Here is a 23,943-nt window from a genome sequence, read left to right on the forward strand (position 1 = left end):
GCGCAGGTCCCCTCAGCAGCCCGGCGTATTGCTCAGCAGCCCGGCGAGGGGGAGGAGCCCAGGAGGAGGAGCCGGACAGGCTCGCGGCCCCTCCCCGCACGCTCGGAGGGGCGGAGCTTAGCTAAAGGCAGCTGTTAACGGCTGCGCGCCACAGTGCGAGCTTGAGCTTGCGGGGAGTGGCAGGTAGGCTTCTGCCTCCATTCGGGAAGGTGGCAAGAGGACGCAGTTGTACAGGCCGTGGGAGTTTCAGCAGGTATTTATTGATTTGCAGGTTTTGCTCTGTTTTAGCTTGATTCTGGCTTCAATGTGATGTTATTACAGTACATTATTATTAATTAAATCTGTACGCCGCCCTTCATGCGATGCTCTTGGGACGGTCCACAGCATAAAGATGCAGAATATCATTATTATCATTTATTAAATTTGTATGCCAACCTTCATCCATAGATCTTGGGGCAACATAATATCACAAGATAAAAAAACACAAAATACATAATAAATATAAATACAATGGCAAACCAATAAATTCCCCCCCTCCCACAGCACATTTAAACGGGCATCAGATGTCAAATCAACCCAAGGCCTGGTTGAAGGGGAATGTTTTCGCCTGGTGGATAAAGGTGTATAATGAAGGCGCTGGGCGAGCCTCCCTGGGGAGAGCATTCCACAAACGGGGAGCCACTGAAGAAAAGGCCCCGTTCTCCTGTTGCCACTTTCTGAACTTCTCCTGGAGGAGGCACATGGAGAAGGGCCTCAGGATAATCTCAGGGTCCAGGTAAGTTCTTATAGAGAATAAAAAATGCAATAAAAACAAGAACAAAAGCAAAACAAACCAATAAATAACTGTCCGTCCCCCCCCCCCCGTATGTGTATGCAGGGCCGGCCCACTCATGAGGCAGGTGAGGCAACCGCCTCAGGCAGCCAGATCCACGGGGGCATCAGATCCCAATGTCAATCTTTTACAGAATTGTAAAGTTGGAAGGAAACCTGAGTGCAACCCACTGCAATGCAGAAATCTCAGCCACCTCACACATGACAAATCGCCATTCAACCTCTGCTTAAATATCTCCAAGGGAGGAGAGTCCACCACCTCTAGTGGGAGTCTGTTCCACTGTCAAACAACTCTTACTGTCAGGAAATTATTTCTGGTGTTTAGTCAGAATCTCCTTTCTTGTTACTTGAAGCCATTGGTTTGGGTCCTACCTTTTGGAGCAGGAGGGGGGAAAGCAGGTTTGCTCCATCCTACATGTGACAGTCCTTTGGCTATCTCCTTTAGCTGTTTACCTTTGTTATTGATGTAGATCCTGTTAGAATTCCTGCTCTGTGATTTCAGTCATGGGATTGTTGTCTTTCACATGACAGTGTATGTTTTGACTCCACAGAGTGGGAAGTGACGGAGACAGGATGTTTGTGTTACTGTGTTGAAGTGGAACTATTGTCCTTTGTTCTTTCTCTTTGCTGTCTGATGCTAGAGAGAGAGGGAGCCATGTTGCAGTGCTCCGTGTGTGTTTATATGTAAATAAAGTAGATTAGCCAAAATGCTGAGTTGCTGAGGTCTGTTACGCAAACTGCAAACACTCTGCGGATTCCTAAGTGTGCCAATGTCTGTTGGCATTGGTCGCTATGATGTTCTGGCAGAAGAAAGCTTTTGAAGCTCCCGAACGATCAACCAGGAGGGAGAGAACATGCCAGTCGGGCATGTGTCTCTGCCAGGGTCCTACTTGAGTGTAGGGCGAGCTCCTGACAGATCCTCCCTCACCTGGCACCCCCTTCTTCCCTAGCGGGGAGGGGGACACCATCTTGGGGTCTGCCTTATGTGCCAAAATGTATTGGGCTGGCCATGTGTGTGTGTGTGTTACTTTTTGTAACTCAGAGCAACACTGCACCAAGCTGGTGTTCTCCATATATCGCAAACTGTAGCTCCCATGAGCCCCAGCCAGTTATGGCCTGATGGGAGTTGTATTTTGAAATATATGGTGAACACCAGGTTAGGGCAGTGGTAAATGTTGAAGTGCAGGTATTTATTATGATCGCTTCCATGGACAGTCTATTGCCAAACTCCCAAAGAAAGTTCAAAAATAAAGGTGGCTGTGTTGATCCATTATATATCCCCAAAGAGCAGCAAGTCAGCTGACAATAATACAATCATGTTTTGGCGAAGGCTGATGTAGTGGTTATCATTATGAGCTTTGCCTGGAGAGACCTGGGTTAATATACCTAATCAGCCATGAAGTTCGCTATGTGACATTGGGCCAGTCACTGTTTGAGCCAGCCTACACAGCAGAGGGAGCATGTGCCAAATCAGACCTGTCCTCCAATTTCCCAAGCTTAGCGTCACTGGCAAATACTGTTCCAGTAGATAACATCATCACGCCTGCTATGAAAATAAAAATAAAAATACTGGAGCTGCATTTTTGCTCCATTAATGCTGCATTGCTGCACTTAAGCTTCTGTGCTTCTTTATGTATATATCCAATAATTTGGTCCTGCCTATATTACTGAATGTACTTTGCTTAATATAGTCTTTTGATGTAATTTGTGCTTTTGCTGCATATCACTTATTGCCTTGGTGACTTAGGTGAACTTTTTTTTTTTTTTGGTTTTTTTTTGGCCAGTTAATTTTTTTTTATTTTCAAACAGATTCATTCAAATTAATTCAAATTTAATACAGTACAATTTAAAATGTTGACTTCCCACCCGTCCTCCACATTGTGTCCTTGTTTCCCCCCTCTTGCTGCATTATAGCACATGCTTTTATCTACTTCATAATCTGTTGCTTATAATAGTTTATCATTTTAACATTAAATATTATTATAGGGAGATTTTTAATGTTCAATGTTTTATTGTGCTTTTAATATTCTGTTGGGAGCCGCCCAGAGTAGCTGGGGAAACCCAGCCAGATGGGCAGGGTATAAATAAATTACAGTATTATTATTATTAGGCAGGAGTTCTCACAATGTGAAAGTGGAAGTTGCTGCAGTAGGGCAAATGGGGCACTGCTCAAGCAATTTCTGTCTGGCCTCAATTGGTCCCCAGCTACCTGCCTCTTATCAGTCCAGAGGGTGACCTTGTCTGGCAGCTTCTTCCTCCACTGTTACCCTTGTAGAATACAGCAGGGAGGAGAAGAATGAGGACAAAACTAGGATTAGTTGGCTCTGTCTGTCATTGGCTCTGGCGCCACCTGCTGCTGGCCCTCCCTGCCTTCTGCCCTAACAGTCCCAATTGGCATCAGCCACCATGGTGTTGAGGTACACAACTCTAAGGTTTGCTTGTTGTTTTAGTTGCTCCTGTATAACTCTTTTGTGGTTTTTGGCTTTTCTTTCTCTAAAAGCATGGGACGCGGGTGGCACTGTGGGTTAAACCACAGAGCCCAGGACTTGCCGATCAGACTTGCTCCTGCCAACCTAGCAGTTCAAAAGTATGTCAAAGTGCAAGTAGATAAATAGGTACCACTCCGGCGGGAAGGTAAACGGCGTTTCCGTGCGCTGCTCTGGTTCGCCAGAAGCGGCTTAGTCATGCTGGCCACATGACCTGGAAGCTGTACGCCAGCTCCCTCGGCCAATAAAGCGAGATGAGCGCCCCAACCCCAGAGTCGGTCACGACTGGACCTAATGGTCAGGGGTCCCTTTACTTTTACTTCTCTTAAAGACTAAAGAGAGTGAAGCTGAGCTCCTTCTTTCATAAGAACACAAGAAGAGTCTAGCTGGATCAAGCCAATGGCTCATCTCTAGAAGACACAACAGGCCGGGCAAAAAGCAGTTGGAAAGAATTTGGGAAATGCACATGGCCACTCCGTGGGGCCTTTAAGTCCAGAGTGCGAAATCTACGAGGCCATTCCCTTGCCCTGCGGAGAGAGGTGCGCCCTTTCCCTTCTCCGTTGGCGGCAGCGCCGCCGTCCCCTTCGCGCGTCTCCTTGCACTTCGTCGCCGTCCAGTCCAGGCGGCGCTGCTGCTGCTCCCCCTGGCGCCCGCCGGCTGCAGCTGCAAGTGCCCGCGCTGTCCTTTGTGCAGCTCGGCCCGCCCGCCCGCGGGGAGTGGACGAGACGCGCGGGACGGACGCCCCCCGCCCAGTCCGCCTGCCCGCCCACTCCGCCCAGTCCGCCGCGTGCCGGGGCTGTGCGCGCGTGCTCCGGGGATGCTCCCGCCCGGACGTCGGTGGCCGCGCTGCCGCCGCCGCCGCGATGTGCGGGGGCTCTGACGCCAGGCGGGGCGTCCTCTGAAGGGGGCGAGCCATGGGGGGCGGCCGGGGGCGCGGGCTGGTGGGCGCGCTCAGCCTGTGCCTCAGCCTGGGCTCCTTGGCGCTGCTTGTCACGGCCATCTTCAGCGACCACTGGTACGAGACCGACCCCCGTCGCCACCGGGAGAGCTGCGAGAGCCGCGCCGGCAGCGCCCACTCGCCCGAGCAGCGGCGACGCCTCCTGCCGCTGCCGCACTTGCCCTTGCGAGGCGCCAAGCGGCGGCTCCCTCGAGGAGGAGGCGCAGCTCCGGCTCCCGCGCCCGCCGGCGACTTCCCGCCGCGGGAGAACTGGAGGGCCCTGGTGGGGCTCGGGGTGCTGCAGTCGCCCTGCGGCCGCCCGCTGTTCGCCACCTACGCCGGCCTCTGGAGGAGATGCTACTTCCTGGGCGTCGACAGGGACCTCGACAGCTTGGTGGAGAGAGGTAAGGCGGCCAGGAGGGTCGCCCCCGGCTCGCGCCCTCCCCACTTTCCCCTTCCTCGCCCCCCATCACAGGATCACCATGCACGACCCCCTTATCATTTCTTCACTGGGTTCCCTTGCCTCTCTGGCACACACCTTCTTTGTCCCCCAAGCCTAAGCCGTCCTTTCGCCCTGTCATCCCCAAAACATCATCCCTGAACCCTTTATAAGACCTCTGTGCAGAGTTAATACACCAATATCCTCTCCTTGCCGTTGATTTTGGGCACCCCTTCGCTCCCCCAGTTTGGAGGAACCAAGCGTGTTCCTGAGCGTACGCACCGACACTTGGTTTTGCACACAGCCCTAGTAACATCTCTAGGCAAAGTCACTTATTGGGTGCACAGCATCGCTTAATACTGCATTGCCTCTTTGTTATTGCCCAGACCGAGTCTTCCTCTTCCACTCCAGCATTGTCTTCTGTCATTCCTTGCGCTCCTCACTTCTGGTTATTGGCTTTATTCTCTCCGCTCCACCTTCCTCACACTCCACCTTCCTCACAAGATGCTGTCCTGTAACTCTCTTGCATATTCCTGCTTCCTACCCTTTCTCCTCTTTCTCTCGTGGAGCGCATAGCAAGACGGACATCAGGAGAACCGCTCAATTCATTAGGAACCAGTGGTGTGCATCGGTGATGGAATGCATGGCCGAGTGACTGTGGACTTGGAGAGTACATTTCCTTAAGTAGCCATGATCCTTCCATCATTTCTCAGTTAATGGAATGCATGGACCACACAACCACCACAGCACATGGTTAATCTGTAATGTGCTTCTCCATCAATCTCCCTGTGTGCCAGGATAGTGGCATTATGCACTTTAGCACTCCAGAACCTGTTCCTCCTTATCATTCACACATTGCTTTCTCTTGCCCTCCACCAGTGCTTCATGTATTCCTCGGCACAGAACCGTTGATAATACCTTGTGAAGCCCCCATTTGCCATATCATGACTCCTAGTTATTATGTCTCCATGCCCCATTCTCTGTCGTTATGTTCAAAAGAACCACAGATCAAGCCTTGAACGCATGTATAGTAGCAGTGTGTGTCTTTTCCCCACAAAATGCAAGCAGCCACCCATTGGTACCATTCATCTTATTGCATCTCTACACACCGTGCAGGTTCTTTCTCACTCCCTGTGAATCCCCTTTTCTTCCTGAAAAGGCTCTGCAGCCACTGCACTCTCCTCTTTAATACAAAGGCACTGTGACCTTCCCTTCCGCAATAAATGGATACTGTTCAATGTCCTGGCATGCAGAAGCAGCATTCACTTCCCCACCAAGCACACAGAAACCACAGACCACCTTTCTATCGAGTTATTAGATAGGCCTCTTAGCCCAAGAAACTAGCATTTTGACCTTTTTGTACTCATTCCTCCAGGAGGCAAAACTTAAATCTCCTTTCTGTTAGGGTTAGCAGACCCATTATGCGATTCACCCAGATACTGGACACCTAATAGTGTTGGGTTGCAAAAGGTTGCTCCCCCCAAACCCCCCCTCAGTTTTATGAGCTTCTATTTTTGGATGTAAATTATTATCAACAACAGTCAAAAAAGAGGGGAGGGGGGAAGAGCAGAGTATTTAAATACGGCCAAAATGTTAGTTTTACCAGCACAATCACTCTGTGATTTCTTCTTCACTGTCTTCACTGCCCACCTTCAAATTACGTATGCTTAAACCCGAAATATAATCCCTCCTTATCCTCTTCTCTGCTGCTGTAGGTTTTGCTGTTCCCAGCCGCCTTTTGTCCTCCTCCCCAAATGACAAGCCCTTGTGAGCAAGAGAGGGATGTTCTGATCTGTGTAAATCTTAAATATTGGTGAGTTAGCGCTCCAAAAGTGGAAAGTGGAACGTTCCAGTGTCACGTTAGTTTGAGAATCAGCTTACATCTTTCTGTCACTACACTGCAGGGGAGGGGAACCTTTTTAATGCCAAGGAACACATCTCCTTATGGCAACCTTCTGGGTGCCACATGCCATTGGTGGTGGGTGGGGCCATAAGCAAAAGTGGGAGGAGCAATGACTTTATACAACTGGCTAGTTTTACACGTCTTCACACAGGCAAGCAAGAGGCATTAACAGAGCTCAAGGACACATTCCAGTCAGGCAAAAATGCTCAATGAATATGCAAAGAATATGCTTTTGCCCCTGGGGCTGAAGTTCACCACCCCTGCTATATTTATTTGTTTGAAAGTGCTGTTTTCAAGCTGCATTTGTTAGTAGAGCCTTTAGCAACCTGGTGGCCACTTGTTTTGGGCAACGATGCCTGTGAGCCCCAGACTGCTGATTTGGTCTGAAGGGAGTTGTAGTCCAAAATGTTTGGTTGGGGAGGCATCAGGTTGGCAAATGCTGATTTAGTATGGAGCATGCTCTGCTCTGCCTTTATTAAGTTTGAATTTTGCAAAATTGCCAGTTTCAGACTGTACTTAATGGATATACTGTAGTATTGTTTCTAATTAGTATATCTTGCAGCACATTCCCTCTTAGGAATGACCTGTTTCATGCAGACCCATGTTTGGAACCACTTGGGGAGCAAAGTAGCTTGTGCAGGGAGGGCTGTGCTAGCTAAAGGTAGGTAAGAGGTGGACAGGGAAGGGGTCAAGCACACCCTCCTCTGGCGTCTTCTTTCCAAACCCACTTCCTGTTGTGCTTCCCCCCCCCTGCATGTGTCTAAGCATTTTAAAGCAGGGAAAACTCAGCATGTTGCTAGACTACAACTTCCATAACAACCAAACATTGGCCATGCTGACTGGAACTGATGGGAACTGGATGGAGTACAATGACTTCTGGAGGGTCAAACTCCCCTCCCCCCAATACTCTAAAGAGAGAAAGAAATGTAAAGGCACAAAAGAAGATGTCATGTTCTGGGATAGCTCAGTTGGTAGAACACATGACTCTTGACCTCAGGGTTGTGGGTTTGAGCCCCACATTGGGCAAACGATTCCTGTGCTGCAGTGGGTTGGACTAGATGACCCTCATGGTCCTTTCTAACTCTACAATTCTATGATTCTTGACACAGTATACTTTATGTGACAGGGACTGCAACATTCTTTTGGAAAAGGACAAAGAATCAGAGTGAAATTGGTAGGAGTAGTAGCAAGAGGAAGACCTTTAGTTCAGAGGTAGAGCATCTGCTGTGCATGCAGAAATTCCCAGATTCAGTCTCTGGCATCTCAAAGCAGGGATAGGAAAAAGACCCCCCCCCCACACACACATGCCTGAAACTCTGGAGAACCCTTGGCAGTTAGTGTAAATAATACTTAGCTAGATAGGTCAATGGTCTGACTTGATATAGGGCAGCTTCCTATAGAGATACAATTATCATAGTAGTTTAACAGTCAATCCCTCTTCACAGGGAACTCTGGAATAGGAGCTCTGTACGGGGAATAGGAGTTTCCTAACAACTTTCAGCACTCTTTACAGACTACAGTGGTACCTCGGGTTAAGAACTTAATTCATTCTGGAGGTCCGTTCTTAACCTGAGGTACCACTTTAGCTAATGGGGCTTCCTGCCACCGCCACACAATTTCTGTTCTTATCCTGAAGCAAAGTTCTTAACCCGAGGTTCTGGGTTAGCAGAGTGTGTAACCTGAAGCGTCTGTATCCTGAAGCGTCTGTAACCCGAGGTACCACTGTACAGTTTCTATAATTCTTCAAGGGAAGCCATGACTGCTTAAAGTGATATAATAGCAATTTAAATGTATGGTGTGAGCGTGACCTAGGTTGGTGGCGATCACAGTGTCTCATGGTAGAAAATACCACGATTTAACTGTGTGTACGGTGTAAAGAAGTCCTTCCTTACAGAATGCGCCACTAGTGTGCAACAGCATTTTGGATCAGAAGCTAGCCACAAAGTGGTATTATGCCTGCAGCTGTGGAAAATCACTTGCGTGCAGTAGATCTGCCAGGAAAATGGCATAGCCTCCTCCAAAGCTTCTGCATACAGGGAAGGAAAGCAGAATGGAGCCAAACTCCGGGGCTGATACTTCATAGCACAATTCCTTGAATTGGCTGAGACATTGTTGCTAGCCCAGCGGTGACTAAAAGCTGGCTCAAATGCTAAAATAAAGCAAAAATGACTTGCTGTCAGGAAAACATCAAGCATACAATTGAGATAGAAGGGTCAAGCTGACCCAGGAAATTTATACTCCTCCTGGAGCAGAATCAGCAACATAAAGAAAGGCCATCTGAAAAAATAGTATATTTTTCTTTTATTTATTTTTGACAAAATAATTTGTATTTTTGTACTGAGCCTCTTGGAAAATCAAGTTTCTTTTGATATACATAGTTACAGTGTTTACTCCAGTAAATAATAAATGGTGCCCACTGATCCATCAATGATACTGATATAAAGTACAATCAGCACCATTTTTCTCTTTGAAATATCAGTCAGTTTGTCCATTTCCGTACTCTCCAAAGCTTTTGTCAGATATTCTGTCATTGATGGTATAGTTTTCAGCCTTCCGGAGCCTGACAAAAACAATCCTGGCAGTAACCAACCATTCTGAGATGAGAAATCTGACAGCACTTGGATATCTTATTAGCTAAACAATTAAATGATAGTAAATTCTGATTATGGGGGTTGCTTATTTTTACTTATTTATTTGCAAAAAAACAAAAACATGTATTACCAATGTTAAGAAAACATCATGACAATGAATAGCATAAAATGAACATCAGAATCCCATTCATAAAACAGGTACAAAATATATCACAAATCAGAAGATCAAATTAATACATCAGCATAGCTGGATCACACCTCAGGGGAAGCATGGGTGAAAAGATGGGAGTTTTAAGATGAGATTCAGTACTGTAGATGCCTGCCTGGTGTTTACTGAGGCATACTCCAAACTCTAAAGGGCAGGTGACACCATCCTTAGTCCTAGATAACTAAGACAAACCTCAAGAGCATACGTCACTAATAAGACAATCTCTCCTGAACATCGAAGTTCCTGGACAGTGGTATACAAAGCAAGGCATTCCAAGAGGTAAACTGGTCCCAAGTTTTCAAGTCCATAAACTTGGCCTGGTAACATATTGGCAGGCAGTGCAGTAGTGTTGATTGGGTACCCACTCCCAACAGCTTTGCTGTGGTATATTCTGAATTAGCTTTAGATGCACTTCTCTTGTGTGCACTGTGAGATCAAGAGGAGGTTTCAAGCTTATGTACTTCTTCCGCTTTTCTCAGCATGCCAACATGGGATCTCCTTTGTCCCTAGATATCAAATCCACTAAGAGAATTGGTCTCCGTGTCAAGGCTGTAGGAGTACAACTCCTATCAGTCAGAGCTAGCATGGAGTGGTCTGGGATGATGGATATTTCTGTTTGTTCCAGCAACATCTGAAGGGCCAAAGGTTCCCCATCCCTGGTCTAAGCAAAAGGGAAATCTTGCATGCAGAGAACCTTGTGGTGCCTGGTTTGGACTTTCACTTGCATGGCAAGGGGAGTGGGGAATGGAGCAGCAAAACAGTTTGTGAGCCCAAATACCTTTTCTCCCTACCAGACTTTTGTTTGCCCCCTCTGTGGGCTAGTTCAAGACCTACTTGGTAATCAAAGCCTCTATATCAAAGTTATCCTTTAATTTCAGTGGGTGTGCTCTGAGTAAAACTTAGTTGAATGCCATCCTGGGTTGCTGTATCTTCTGACTCCAATGTTCTGTTGCTGTACTCTTATTTTTGAATTAAATAACAAAACTAAAAGTAAGGAAGTTTCATTGCACTAGCTGGACAACTGCTCTGATATCCTATATCTTAACTGTTGTGATATCCTATATTGAGGCTCTAAGGCTTCCCTTTTTGCTACTTTGTATATACCTTGTTGTCTAGTATAACTACTATTCATGGAAGACAATCTTACTCTGCTATGAGTGATCGCCATATATATATAACCACTATTACTCCTGTTTTCAGTATTGAAAGAGTTGCACATATCCCCATTAACAGTGCTCTCTTTCCCCCTCTGGGGACAAATAGAAAGCCTAGTCAGTAGGCATTAATGTCATCTTCTGGTTGTCCACTCTGGAGTGTGACATTTTGCTTACAAGTGCAAATGAGGTCCCTCTAAGACCGTCAAGTTTGGGAAATGGAAGTTTACAAGGTGGTTAAGTAGTTAAGGTTGTGGGCTGCACTGCTAGCTCACTCGGTGAGTGAGAAAAGGGCAAGATAATTCTATCAACAGCACAATTACTTTTTGAACAGAGCGAAATAGGCGGGGGATGTTTAATGCAGTTTCATTTAAGGAGCTTACTCACAGCTACCCATTAAACTTCACAGCTGACTATGGTTTGAAATCAGTATTCCCTGAATCCAGCTCAATGCTTTAGCATTTTTTTGTTTAGTCGTTTAGTCGTGTCCGACTCTTCGTGACCCCATGGACCAGAGCACGCCAGGCACTTCTGTCCTCCACTGCCTCCCGCAGTTTGATCAAACTCATGCTAGTAGCTTCAAGAACACCATCCAACCATCTCATTCTCTGTCGTCCCCTTCTCCTTGTGCCCTCCATCTTTCCCAACATCAGGGTCTTTTCCAGGGAGTCCTCTCTTCTCATGAGGTGGCCAAAGTATTGGAGCCTCAGCTTCACGATCTGTCCTTCCAGTGAGCACTCAGGGCTGATTTCCTTCAGAATGGAGAGGTTTGATCTTCTTGCAGTCCATGGGACTCTCAAGAGTCTCCTCCAGCACCATAATTCAAAAGCATCAATTCTTCGGCAATCAGCCTTCTTTATGGTCCAGCTCTCACTTCCATACATCACTACTGGGAAAACCATGGCTTTTACTAGCATAGGCATCAGCAATTGGAGACCCCAGGGTGTTCAATTCACGTTTGTGTTGCCCCCTTCTCCCCTTCCCCTACAACTGCCAAGCCAAAGTTAAAAGAAATAAGCAGAATGGTTACTGTCCCTGTGATTTGCTGGGACACCTAGAAAGCCTGTTTAAACTTTGAAAAAAACCAAACCTAAAATACTTTAAAATAGCTTCCTTCCCCCAAGTTTAAATGAACATCATAGCTGTAGTGGTGACAATGCAGGCACTCTTTGCACCACTTTGCCTAGAATAGCTCATTCTGAGGAAGAACACTATCCATCCAACCCTCAGTGCAAGGCCGGAAGGAGTTGGAGGAGACGGCAGAGAAAACTGCCAGTAAATGGGGGTGGGACAAGAAGGGAGGAGTGGAGAAGAATAATTGGGAGAGGGGGTGCCAGGAGAGAAGTGTGGGGTGTGGTGGGAAAATCTCTTGAGGTGACCAAGTCCAAAACTTCTGGAGAGCTCCACTTTGGGGAAGGCTGGTGTATAAATATATAAAGAATGTAAAATACTTTACCCTGCTAAGCAATGTGCAACACAGTCTTACAGAAAGAACACAAGAAGAGCTTGCTGGGTCAGGCCAATGTCCCATCTAGTCTAGCATCCTGTTCTCACAGTGGCCAACCAGATGCGGGAAATTTGTGGGAAATTTGCAAGCAGGACCCAAGTGCAAGAGCACCCTCTCCTGTGATTTCCAGAAGCTGCAGTTCAAACACATAAAGCCTCTGTGGAGTCAGAGCATAGCCATTGTGGCTAGCAGGCCCTGATAGCTTTTACCTCCATGAATTCATCTATTCCTCATAGAATGATGGAATTGTAGAGTTGGAAGGGCCAACTAGTCCAACCCCCTGCAATGCTGGAATCACAGCTAGAGCATCTCTGACAGATGGCCATCCAACCTCTGTTTAGAGCCATCCAAGTTGGTGGCCATAGTGGAAGTGAATTCCATAGTTTTATCTATACACTGTGTAATTCCTAAATGGTGAGAGAGTGAGCTCTCCTGGGATCCCTGTTGATAGTTCAACTCAAGGGTGTTATAGGTGGCAGTGTGGCCCAGGAGCACAAAGGCCAGATCAGAGTTTGAGACTGATATTTGGTGGTTCCATTTGGGTTCAACTTTTCCTCTTCCATTGTTCTTCTCACATCATGCTAAGGAACAGCCGGCAACCGTAATGCTCGTTTTAAAAAATTCAGTAATAAAACTAGGCAATGAGCTTGTAGGTACCACTGAGATTTGTTGCTGGGTTTCAAAAGAAAATCATTATGGTTGCAGGCTTTCTTTTACTATGACATGTGGCATGTTATAGCAGCTGAGGCACAAGACAACAATCTTCTTAATGAAATGTTTCAGTGCAGTTGCTCTGAAAATGCAAACATGCATTCACTAGATTGTCTTGAGAATTGGGTTATAAATTGTGTTAATTGTGCTGTGCAAACAGAAATGGTGGAATTTTTGTCAGCCTCAGTCAAGGGATGTACTTCCCTATTAGTCGCAAAGTGTAAAAATAGATATTGCTTTAAGTGCTTTCATGATCATAATCGGCAGAATCATTATGACATTTCACTGCTTGTTTCTCTAGGGAGAACATTTAATATTTATATCCAGCTACACCGTAGAGCAGAAGAAAATACCTTCTTTGCAATAGATGCCAGGGTTTCTTGCGCTTCTCCTACTAATGATCCTTCCATGCCTCTGAGAATACCCCAAATATCGCACATGTTGTAGCAATTACTCTTCACAGCAAGGAATGCCCAGAATGTTACTTGATGGAAATCAGCATTTCTTCAGGCTTAGTCTTTCTATTGGACAATGGGGATATGCATCCCAGGCACTAGTAGCCAACTTGTGTTGCTATATTTGGTAACTAATCGTCAGCCATGACAGGCCCTTGGCTGGTTCTAATGAAGATAAATTAGTGCATTGCCACTTCTAGGTTCAATGGACTGCTACTAATGTATTCAAAGGGTCTTTTGTTGTTGATGTTCATACTTGTAGCAATGAACTCAGATGGAATGTGAATGATTCCCCTTTGACTTTTAGCTAGGGATCAGGGAAACAAAGCTATCCTTCAAAATCTGTCAATATTTTGTGATGCACTTCTCCAACAACAAAGCTGTATCAAAAAGCTTCTATTAAAGTGTCCAGTAAAATGCATAAAAAACACTAAATTTAGGTACCACGAACTAAACATAAGATCTGAAGCTATCAAAAGTGTTTGTGATGCCTTTCTTTTAATTCTGCAGACATTTCTTCCCTTGCTCTTACTTAGTTTTACAAGCACAGCCGAAACATCTTCAGCTTCTTCACCTCACCCCTAGTCTCTACAGCTCTTTTTGCTCCGTATTGATATACAGAACCTCAAGCTTGCTTGCTTGTCTTTTTGAGACATTCCAGCATTATTTAACCTTTCACCTCTCTGACTCAGTGGGCTCTTTCTTTCCATGCAAGGGAGTTATGCCACAGTTGGCATGTAACAAAGAATTGCAAGGTTTTATCCCTTGGGTGCAAATCTGCTTGTTCCAGTTTCTTAGTTGGAAAGAAACTGTGCCAGTTAAGTTACTGAGCACTTTGGTCCAGCAGACTTCGCAGAGAGCTTTCAGCATTTATGCAAAAATTGGTCTGAAAGACATGCTTCTGTGCAATAGTGGAACGGAAAGTACACATCGTGCAAATGAACCAGATCCTCATCATCTTGCAAAGTGGAAAGAGCAGTGTAATCGTTGTAGGGCTGTGTGTGTGTGTTTAGAACACCATCCAGCTATGGTGAGGCATTGCCATATCATGCACCAGGAGCAACTCTAGAAGGCATATGTGCTGCCACCACAAGGCCTCTGGGAGAGCCCAGAGGAACTGTAAGTGCCATGCACTGCAGCAAGGTACATCACATGTTCCTTCAGGAGGTTGTATGTCCACAGATGAAAGCACTGTCAGGCAGGGTTAGAAATCTGCCAGTCCAGAAGAAAAGCTGGGAAGACAGAAGGGTTGAAGAAAACTGTTCTCCAGCTTCCACATTTTTTTCCACACAGCCCCCTGCTCCAAAGAAAAATATTTATAATTGAATAATTTCAAACCCAAAATAATTTTAAAGAGATTTTAATTACTCCCCCCCTTCAGATTTCTATAGTAGAATATGTCTAATCTGAGGTCCAGCACCGAGGGCCTTCTGGCGGTTCCCTCTCTGCGAGAAGCCAAGTTACAGGGAACCAGGCAGAGGGCCTTCTCGGTAGTGGCGCCCTCCCTGTGGAACGCCCTCCCACCAGATGTCAAAGAGAACAACAACTACCAGACTTTTAGAAGACATCTGAAGGCAGCCCTGTTTAGGGAAGCTTTTAATGTTTGATGTATCACAGTATTTTAATATTCTTTTGGAAGCCGCCCAGAGTGGCTGGGGAAACCCAGCCAGATGGGCGGGGTATAAATAATAAATTATTATTATTATTATTATTATTATTATTATTATTATTATTATTATTATCATCATCATCATCTTAAACACAGCCTTTTAAAGAATTGGAATGATAAAAAAGTAACAACTTTGCATAAAAACATACCCAAATAGCTTCTTGTAAGTTTCTCCCCCCCCCACCTTATGTCCACATCTTCACCTTACCAAAAGTAAGTATCATACCACTTTAAATAGTTACAGCTTCCTACAAAGCAGCCTGGGAACTGTTGTTCATTAAGGGTGCTGAGAGTTGTTAGGAGAACCCCATACTCCACTCACAGAGCGACAATTCCCAGAGTGGCTTAACAGGCAGTGCCTCTTCCCAATGAACTCTTGCTCCTTGCTCCCGCCCCAGTTCAGAGTTCAAAGCCAGCTGGCAACCCAGTCTCCAGTTAAGATCTCAGTGTGACTTGTGCTTTACGTCTCATGTGCTTGGCTACCCCCATGGCTCAGTGGTGCCACAGATTTGGGGCTCGTTCTAGCTGGCTGACCAATTATTCACCCCTGACAGTTACTGCCAAACTCAGTGTCCTTTTTTGAGACTCTTCCTGGAATATTTTTCAAGCAAGACTGAAGAGATTGCTTGAACAAACCCACGTCCTGAATAAAATGATTTGGGGGACCAGTTATTCCTGTTTAATAAAAAGGAAGGTGCACTCTTCAATTGTCTCTTGAGGCAGACAAATGCCAACAAGGAGGCATAAACAATAACCCACAGATATCGGATATTCAGGCTGATGGGTCTCTAGTTGCAGAGGTTTACTTGCCACCCCTGTTGGCATGGCGATAGCCTGAGCAGAATGCAAATACGGACATTCTGATGTCACACATGATGTCATAAACAAGTTATGCTCAAAAGTCTTGGGTGAGTGAGAGGCAGTTAACAGTCAACCCCGTCCGCCAGTAACATTATTTGGTGAGCCAACAACTTCTACATGCGAAATGGCAAGGAAGCCTGGAACACAGTCTAGATATACTGGACATTTCAAAAGGATTTTAAGGTATTCTGAATGCTATAAATGAATGAAAGGAAGTGGGGATTGGAAGTGAGTTTATTCACAAGAGAGGTTATCAAATAACTTTGGATATATTGGATCAATTAGATTATAAACTCCTGGAAACAGGCTTTCAGGCCAGCCACACACAGCTCTTAAATCAGGCATAGGGCATGAAAGCAACAATAAAATTTGCTGGAGAGTCTTGCATTGATGGCTCTCTAGTAACAGGGATTTATTACTGTCCAATGCTGTTGGCATGGAGATAGCTTGAGCTGAATGCAAACATAACATTCTGCTGTCATGAATGATGTCACAAACAGTTTAAGCTCAAAATTCTTGGCAGGTGAGAGTGAGTTAACAGACCAAATCTGAACTCTGGCAAGATTCTGGATCTTTGTTAACAGGTGATAAATTTATCGGAGGGAGAATTGTCCATTAAATTTTATTGGGGAAGAGTTTGGGAATGTTTTGTAGATTGGCTTGCCGGTTCTTAACCTACCAACAGGTTTAGGCCACTCAATACACAACACCTTGCCTATCTAAACATCTACCTTATAACTGCCTATTTGTGTTGATTCTTGTGGAAGCCATAAATTAGAGATGGAGAACCCATGACCCTCCCTGGAGCTACAGCTCCCACATCTAGAACCTTACATTTAAAGCCATATCACTTTAAACAATTATGTCTTCCCCCAAATAAGCTAACAGTTGTTAGGAGACCCCTATTCCCCTCACAGAGCTATGATTCCCACTCAGAATATATTAGCTCTGTGAGGGGACAAGGGGGTCTCATCTCAGCACCATTATCAAACTACAGTTGCCAGGATTCTTTGGGGGAAGTCATGACATTAAAGTGTTACAATAATGCTTTCAATGCATAGTGTTGACATTTTCTCAGTCCTTGACTCTTTATTCTTGGTTTATGGAATACTGTCATCTCATCTGACTGGTAGCAGCTCTCCCAAGGCTTCAGGCAAGGATCTTTCCACAGCTGTCTACCTGAATTCCTTTTAACTGGAAAAACCAGGAATTAATCATGGTGCTTTCAGCATATAAGGCCTGTTCTTGGTGAACAATAGCTAACTCCCCCCAAGGCCCAGCTCTATATTTTGGGCATTGTCAGAATTAACATTTAAAAGTAGAATAAATAGGTAATGAAATTATGTGATCTAGCAGCACATCCTGGCTTTGTGTGAGGGTGCTTAAGTAAACTTGGAAAAAAGGGGTTTCCAGGTGACCTGTTTATTGAACATTCATCTTGATTTGTTTGTAGGGAGATTAGATGATGTTTGCTAAGCATGCATTCTGATTTGTTTATGAGGTTAGATATGTGGCACGAAAGCAAGTGTTACCCCACACTTTCCTGTGCATCTCCCCATCACCTCCCTTATCACAGAAAGTTCCCCCTTTTGGAGGAAGTGGGTTTGTTGCCCAGGGCATCCCAAATAACTACAATTGCACAACCCACATTTTCTGGTATGTAACTGAATCCCACCCAAAAATAGTGACTGCCTGGAAGCACCCAAAAAGTCCTGAATGGGCTGATCTTTTTCTTGTCTCTCGTTCCTAGAGTTGTTGTGACAAAACCTGCAGAGCTTTTTTGAGGGACAAAATTGACACTATTGATTTAAGCCGTTCTTCCTCCCATCTCCATTTTATTGTCATACTTCCGGTCTACTCCTCCTTTTCACTAGAGTCTTCCCATTCAGGTTTGGCTGAATGCTTACAAGTCAAGGAGAGACTTGTAGGTGGTTTTCCTGCATTAGCTGTGAGGTCTGTCCTCACCCCTACACAATCCTGAGAATCTCATATTTCATATTTTAAAATTCTAAGGAAATAGTCTAGCCAAGAAGCAAGCATTTTCAAGCCCATGATTTTCAGTGGGAGAAAATAGAACACATAAATTTAGTTCTTTTGTTGAAGTCAATTGTCCTAATCCATCTTGGGAGTTCTTTTACACTGAGAAGAAACCAGCCTTCCACTTGCGTAGTGAATAAAGATGCATTAATCAGCATGCCTATCTCCATCTGAATTACAGTCCTCAAGTGGACCCTACTGAACAGGCTTGGTGCATTTTTCTAATAGTTAAGGATGAGAATCTGCCTCTGGGATTGTGAAGTGCCAATAGTTGCCTGCAATGTAAGTTGAATCAGGGCCAATAGGTCTTTTTAGTTTTCATGGTTGCAGAGCTCTAGTTGAAAATTTAAGGGCATAGGGCTGGAAACAATGTGGCAAGTAGCAAGAAGCTTAAATGACTTGTGTTGCACAATATACATGTCACAGATCTGGACCTTGCAATAATAATCTGAAGCCCTTCTGTGTGTGCCTCCACAAGGGGTCTGGAGGGCGGCAGCACAAGAATGGGCCTTTTCTGTGGTGGCTCCCCATTTGTGGTATGCTTTGAGGGAGGCGTGCCCGGCACCTAAAGATTTGCAATGAAGACACAAGGCAAAAACATTCCTCTCCTCTCAGGCCTTTGGCTAATTAAACCACCTATGGCCTATGGCCTTTTAAACTGTGTATGTGTGTGGGTTTTTGTTTTTGTTTCATTATGTTATGTATTTTTGTGTTTTTATACTGTAAACTGTACTGTTATCCTTGGATATATAAATTTAACAAACAAACAAATCCCATGTTTGCAAGAGCACCCCAGCGTGAGGCTCTGGATTAATTAGGTAGTGGATCTGGTAAGAGTTGGCCACAAAGTACTTATAAAGTTGTTTTGAGTGACTATTGCAGCTCGCTTCTGATGTGCAGCAGGCTCCAAACTCCCTGTATGAGCACCTTGTGGAGAAGTATTACCAAATTTGCTTCCAGGGCTAGTTACTAGTCAAGGGTGATTTGAAGTTTGCTCAGTCAAAATAAGAAATAATATTTTTACCCTATGTCTCAATAAAGATCTGAGATTATGTCTGCCAACCATCAAATCTTTCACTGACCCACTGGTTGGCAAAATGCAAGCTTATCTCCTGTTATCACTGACACTTGCCAAAATGGTGCTTCACTTAACCCTGATACTTGCCACAATGGACCTATCATCAATAAAACTATCTAAAATATTCATAGTTCATTTTATCTAACATTGCATGTGTAAACTGTATGTTCTTAGAATAAATCTTTGTGGCTTATGCAGCAATATCCTGCAATCAGATGGTGTTCTTACATTCCCATAAACAAAACTGTGAATAACTTAGTAAGTACTATAAATATTTCAACAAATTCCATTTTAATATGGGCCTTAAGTAAATGTTTGCTTGGGCGCCTCCAGGAAAATAGGCAAACTTGCAGTTTAAATGCATGAAACCGACAGCTGCTGAAGATCTAACATCCAAAATTCAAGTGGCAATAAAATTAATCATACCAAGGGAATTTGGACTTGTGGGCCACCATACCAAAGAGGCTGGGAACCACTGTTCTATTTCACTGTATGATTTCCTCAGCTTGTAAAGTGGGATGCTGTAAGGGGTATCTGGGAGTCTAGATGTATTGCAAAATGATCAGGGGGCCAGAATGATCCCACTTCTCTCTGGCCGAAGCAGAGGAGTAGCTAGGGGTGTCGGGCACACTGCGTGCCACACCGTGGGGGGCGGCACTTACTGTGGGGCCTGCAATACGCCCTAGCCACGCAGTGGCTCGGGTGCCTGCTGGCTCTGTGCTGTCCAAAACAGTAGTGTGGGGCTTGCATCTGCCCACCACCTCCCCCTCAGCCGCCCTACAGCTGAGGGAGAGGTGGCAGGCGGACTAGATACAAGCTTTGCACTGCCCGAAATGGCAACATGGGGCTTGTGTCCACCTGCCATCTCCCCCTCAGCTGCCCTACAGCTGAGGGGGAGGCAGTGGGCAGACCCCTTGGAAGCATCACACAGCGTGCCCTGCCCTGGCTCCCCCACTGTGTGTGGCTCGCCCTGGGTGCAGAGCGCGGGTGCCACCCAAGCGGCTTGGTACACCACTGGCCCCGAGTCAAAATTGACATGGGCCACAGCAAGAGGTATTGTGTAAGCTACTTCCAGGGCTGCAGGGGAATCCTCTCAGCAAAAAGTAATGACTGTCCATGCCAGAAATCTGATTTGGACTGGTACCCACTACACTGTGAAAGAAAAATCTTGCACCCAAGGGAAATATAATGTACAGCCTCATTGCAGAAAGGATCAGTATGCTAGTATGAGAGAGGCAGAGAACTGTCCTCTTGTACAGAGAGTTGTTTTTATTAAAGATGTTAACTGGCCTCTTCTGAAGACTTGAGTCCTTCCACAAAGGATCCTCTTTGTTGCACAAGACCCTCCCCTTCCACCAATGAAAGGAAAAGGATTTTTGTGTGGTGAGGAATTGGCCTCCTTTGAACCCAGTTCTTCCAAGTGGCTTGCCCTTTGCTTGCATATTATTAACAGCAGATTCCTCACTGCTGAAGAGCTTCACTTATTCATCCTCGTTAAATGGAATTTGTTGAGCATTTCTGCCCTTCCCTTTCGTAAAGGTATCACTCAGAGATGTACGGCAATCAAGTACCACTTCGCTCCACCAATACGCTTACGCAACATCCCGTTCAATTTAACCAAGACCATCCAACAAGATGAATGGCATCTGTTACGTAAGTAGTTAGGTTTTCATGATGCTAAATGTTGTTATTTACCCATTATAACATTCCCCCCCCCATGGCAGTCCAGGTCAGGAAACTGTGCATCATCTTGCAAAGCCTGTCAGCTTTTGTTATCAAGCCCAGCAGCAATAGAAAAGGATTGAAAAGGCCTCAGGAAATTTCTCCTCTGATCCATACCCAATAGCCTACGCAAAGTAAAGAACCTCGTTACTTCTAGAAATGCATCACTGCAAAGTTTCGTTAACTTTGATTGTATTATTATTTTTTAAAAGGGAATGGGAGAAGACCAGGGACAGGCCGGATGGATTGACACTTTTTAGGGCAACAGTGGTAAAGAGAGATCAATGATAACTACTTGTACGTCACAAATGGTGACCTCAAAGGGGAGAAAAGACCACCGAACAGATGGGTATTGTTCCCAATGCATTTCCAGGAAACTCTTTTATCAAGGGTGATTTTTTTTATGCTTAGCAAAAAGCATTTTGGTATGCTGCAGAAAAAAGTGTCTCACTTTTTGTTGATAGTGGGTATGTACGGATATCTTAAAGTGCAATTCTTTGTATTCAGAAGCCATTCCAGCAGAGTTTAAGGGGCTTGTCCTCAAAAACATGTGCATATGATTAGACCAGCGTTTGCCTATTTGACGCCCTCCAGAGGTTTTGGGTACAGCTCCCATCAGTTTTGCTGGCTGGGACTGATGAGGAGTTGTAGTTCAAAACATGGAGGAAACCCGGTTTGCCAAGGCTGAATTTTAAATTGTGTTACTGATGCATATTTAACCTCGTCCTCTCTCACTTCTGGAAACAGATCTAAGAAGAATCACAGCAGGATTTCTTGGGATGGCAGCAGCTGTTCTTCTCTGTGGGTGCATCGTAACTGCAGTCAGTTTCTTTTGGGAGGAAAGCCTCACACAGCACGTTGCCGGCCTCCTTTTCCTTATGTCAGGTACTATTTCAGCTCTGCCTGCTATATCCTTATGTGTGTCAGGTTTTACTCCCATCTGTTGAAGAGTTGTACAACATAATCTGGCCAATGAGTTTTCACATTTTGGGCAGGTCAGCACTGCAAATGTAAACAGGTTTGATTGCTTCCCTCTTCCTTATCTGATAATCTTAATTCTAATAGGGAAACTAGGGATCTTTAATAGAATTTGTGGTTTCCATACAAATTTGTAGCACTGGGGGAAAGAGGTGAAACCACAGAAAGATGCTGGAAGTAGAAAAATTAACCAAAAGGTACAATGGTCAGGGCACTGGAAAAAGATAAAGACTGCCTTTAAAAATACTAAATGTGAAAAATAGTGTGTTTTTCTACACAAACACACTTCAGCAATCATAAATCCACAAACGTGTGTGTTGTGCAACTGTATTTTCCAGTAAATTCCCTGCAACATTTTGAAGTTTCACATTCCCCTCCTTGGTGTTGCCGTGTGTGTGTGTGTGTGTGTGCGCACGTGCCACTGTGTATTTAGGAAGCTTCCCTAATTCAAGGTGGTGGTGGTGGGGACTGAACCTCCACACCTTACCTAAGACCAAAGGAACACACCAGAGTTGCTTATTCTGTAAACAGACCTAAACAGGAAGCACAATTCCTGTGGGAGAGCTAAAATAAAGAGGGTTGTGGTGTCTTAAAAACATAGAAAGAGCCCTGCTGGATCAGACCAAGGGTCCATCTTGTTCAGCATCTTGTTCTCACGGTGGGTGCCCAGGTGCCCATGGAAAGCCCACAATCAGGATCTGAGTGCAGCAGGACTTGTGATTCCCAAACACAGGTACTCAAAGACATACTGTTTCTGACAGTGGAGATAGAACACAGCCATGAATTTACCTTTAAAGAATGCACAGATTTATTATGCTGCAAGCTTTTGTGAATCAGAGTCCACAAAAACTTATGGTAAATCTGTGAAGCCTTGAAGGTCCCCTAAGCCATTTGTTTTCATGCTGCTAGGCACTAATGCCTCTACACCTCTGGAAGTTGTGGGGTGAGATGTATGACCCTCTTTTACACACTGCTACTGCTTCTAGAGGGACGCGGGTGGCGCTGTGGGTAAAAGCCTCAGCGCCTAGGGCTTGCCGATCGAAAGGTCGGCGGTTCGAATCCCCGCGGCGGGGTGCGCTCCCGCTGCTCGGTCCCAGCGCCTGCCAACCTAGCAGTTCGAAAGCACCCCTGGGTGCAAGTAGATAAATAGGTACTGCTTACCAGCGGGAAGGTAAACGGCGTTCCGTGTGCTGCGCTGGCTCGCCAGATGCAGCTTTGTCACGCTGGCCACGTGACCCGGAAGTGTCTCCGGACAGCGCTGGCCCCCGGCCTATAGATGTGAGATGGGCGCACAAACCCCAGAGTCTGTCAAGACTGGCCCGTTCGGGCAGGGGTACCTTTACCTTTTACTAGTGCTTCTAGATGACCTGGGAAGCTGTGCTTACCTTGTGATGCTTGCTAACGCCTTAGACCTGGAAAAAGTAAAATCTCCCAGCATTTCCTTCTTGAAAAACAGTCATAATATTTCTCATCCATTGCCCACTCTCCTCCCACTTAAAAAAAAATCTTATTCAGGCAGAATCTAAAATGACAGTTTGAGGGGGTGGAAGCTTCTTAGCATTGCAAATTACTGAAAGCCAAAAGAATGGAAAGACCATAGAAGGGTTTGTTTTGTCTACTCTGCCCATGTCTCTTTACAGAGAAGGGCTGTGAAACCTTTTTAAGCTGCTGGGCCTGATATTCTTGTAAGAAAACAATGCCTGTTGATTGTCTATCTTTCATTTGCCTTGCATGTCTCTTGATGATTTTATCCTGGGCTATTTTGAGCTGTTAGTAATTGCTGATTGTGCACATTTGGTAACCATGACATTGTGATTTTGTCTCCTTTGCAGGCATCTTTTGCACTATTTCTCTCTGCACTTATGCAGCAAGTGTCTCCTATGACCTAAACCGCTTACCCAAATTTATCTATGGTCTTCCTGATGACGTGGAACATGGATACAGCTGGTCTATATTCTGTGCTTGGTGCAGCTTAGGACTCATCGTAGCAGCAGGATGTCTTTGCACCACTTATCCACTCATTAGCAGGACAAAGATTAGCCATCTAAAGTCTACCAGAGACTCTTCTGTATGACTGCTTATCAGGGGATAATCCCTCCCCTTGAAAGGCAACAGGTGAAGAGTAGTCTTCAAGGATTTATAAGGGAGCTAAATTCATAATTCCAAGCACAAATGAAAACAAAACCCTGTCCCTTAAATACCAAACATTGTGTCTTACTAGCCAGGAAATACAGAGGATTTCTTCTCTACCTTCAGGGTGGCTGAAATAAAACATTCAGACAACTGAGTTCTTGTGGAACTGATGACTGCAATTTAGCACAGTGTATATGCACACATCACAAGCGAGACAGGGCTGTTCTCACTCTGATAAGAAAC

At 45.2% G+C, this 23,943-nt stretch overlaps 1 protein-coding gene across 7 annotated transcripts; it reads left to right on the forward strand.

The window, feature by feature from the left end:
• Positions 1-104: 104 nt before the first annotated feature.
• On the forward strand, positions 105-23,854 carry TMEM178A (transmembrane protein 178A). 7 transcript variants are annotated; one of them, XM_082217892.1, is made up of 5 exons: positions 147-253; positions 6,409-6,506; positions 20,407-20,520; positions 21,337-21,474; positions 23,400-23,854. In XM_082217892.1, exons 4-5 carry the CDS (start codon positions 21,369-21,371, stop codon positions 23,639-23,641), a joined length of 348 nt encoding a protein of 115 aa, XP_082074018.1. In that variant the 5' UTR covers positions 147-253; positions 6,409-6,506; positions 20,407-20,520; positions 21,337-21,368; the 3' UTR covers positions 23,642-23,854. The 7 variants fall into 7 exon arrangements, 6 of the variants coding, with proteins under 6 accessions (XP_082074017.1, XP_082074018.1, XP_082074016.1 ...); XM_082217891.1 differs by lacking the exon at positions 6,409-6,506 and having other exon boundaries at positions 105-253; XR_014218178.1 differs by lacking the exons at positions 147-253; positions 23,400-23,854 and adding an exon at positions 4,162-4,658 and having other exon boundaries at positions 21,337-21,362.
• Positions 23,855-23,943: the final 89 nt, after the last annotated feature.

This window comes from Podarcis vaucheri (assembly GCF_965113315.1).
Source record: "Podarcis vaucheri genome assembly, chromosome: 3".
NCBI classification, from domain to species: Eukaryota; Metazoa; Chordata; class Lepidosauria; order Squamata; family Lacertidae; genus Podarcis; species Podarcis vaucheri.

Coding starts and splice junctions, on each gene's coding strand:
- TMEM178A (XM_082217889.1), top strand. CDS start 4,232: ATGGGGGGCGGCCGGGGGCGCGGGCTGGTGGGCGCGCTCAGCCTGTGC. Junction 4,659..20,406: donor CGACAGCTTGGTGGAGAGAG/GTAAGGCGGCCA, acceptor CCTTTCGTAAAG/GTATCACTCAGAGATGTACG. Junction 20,521..21,336: donor AGATGAATGGCATCTGTTAC/GTAAGTAGTTAG, acceptor TTCTGGAAACAG/ATCTAAGAAGAATCACAGCA.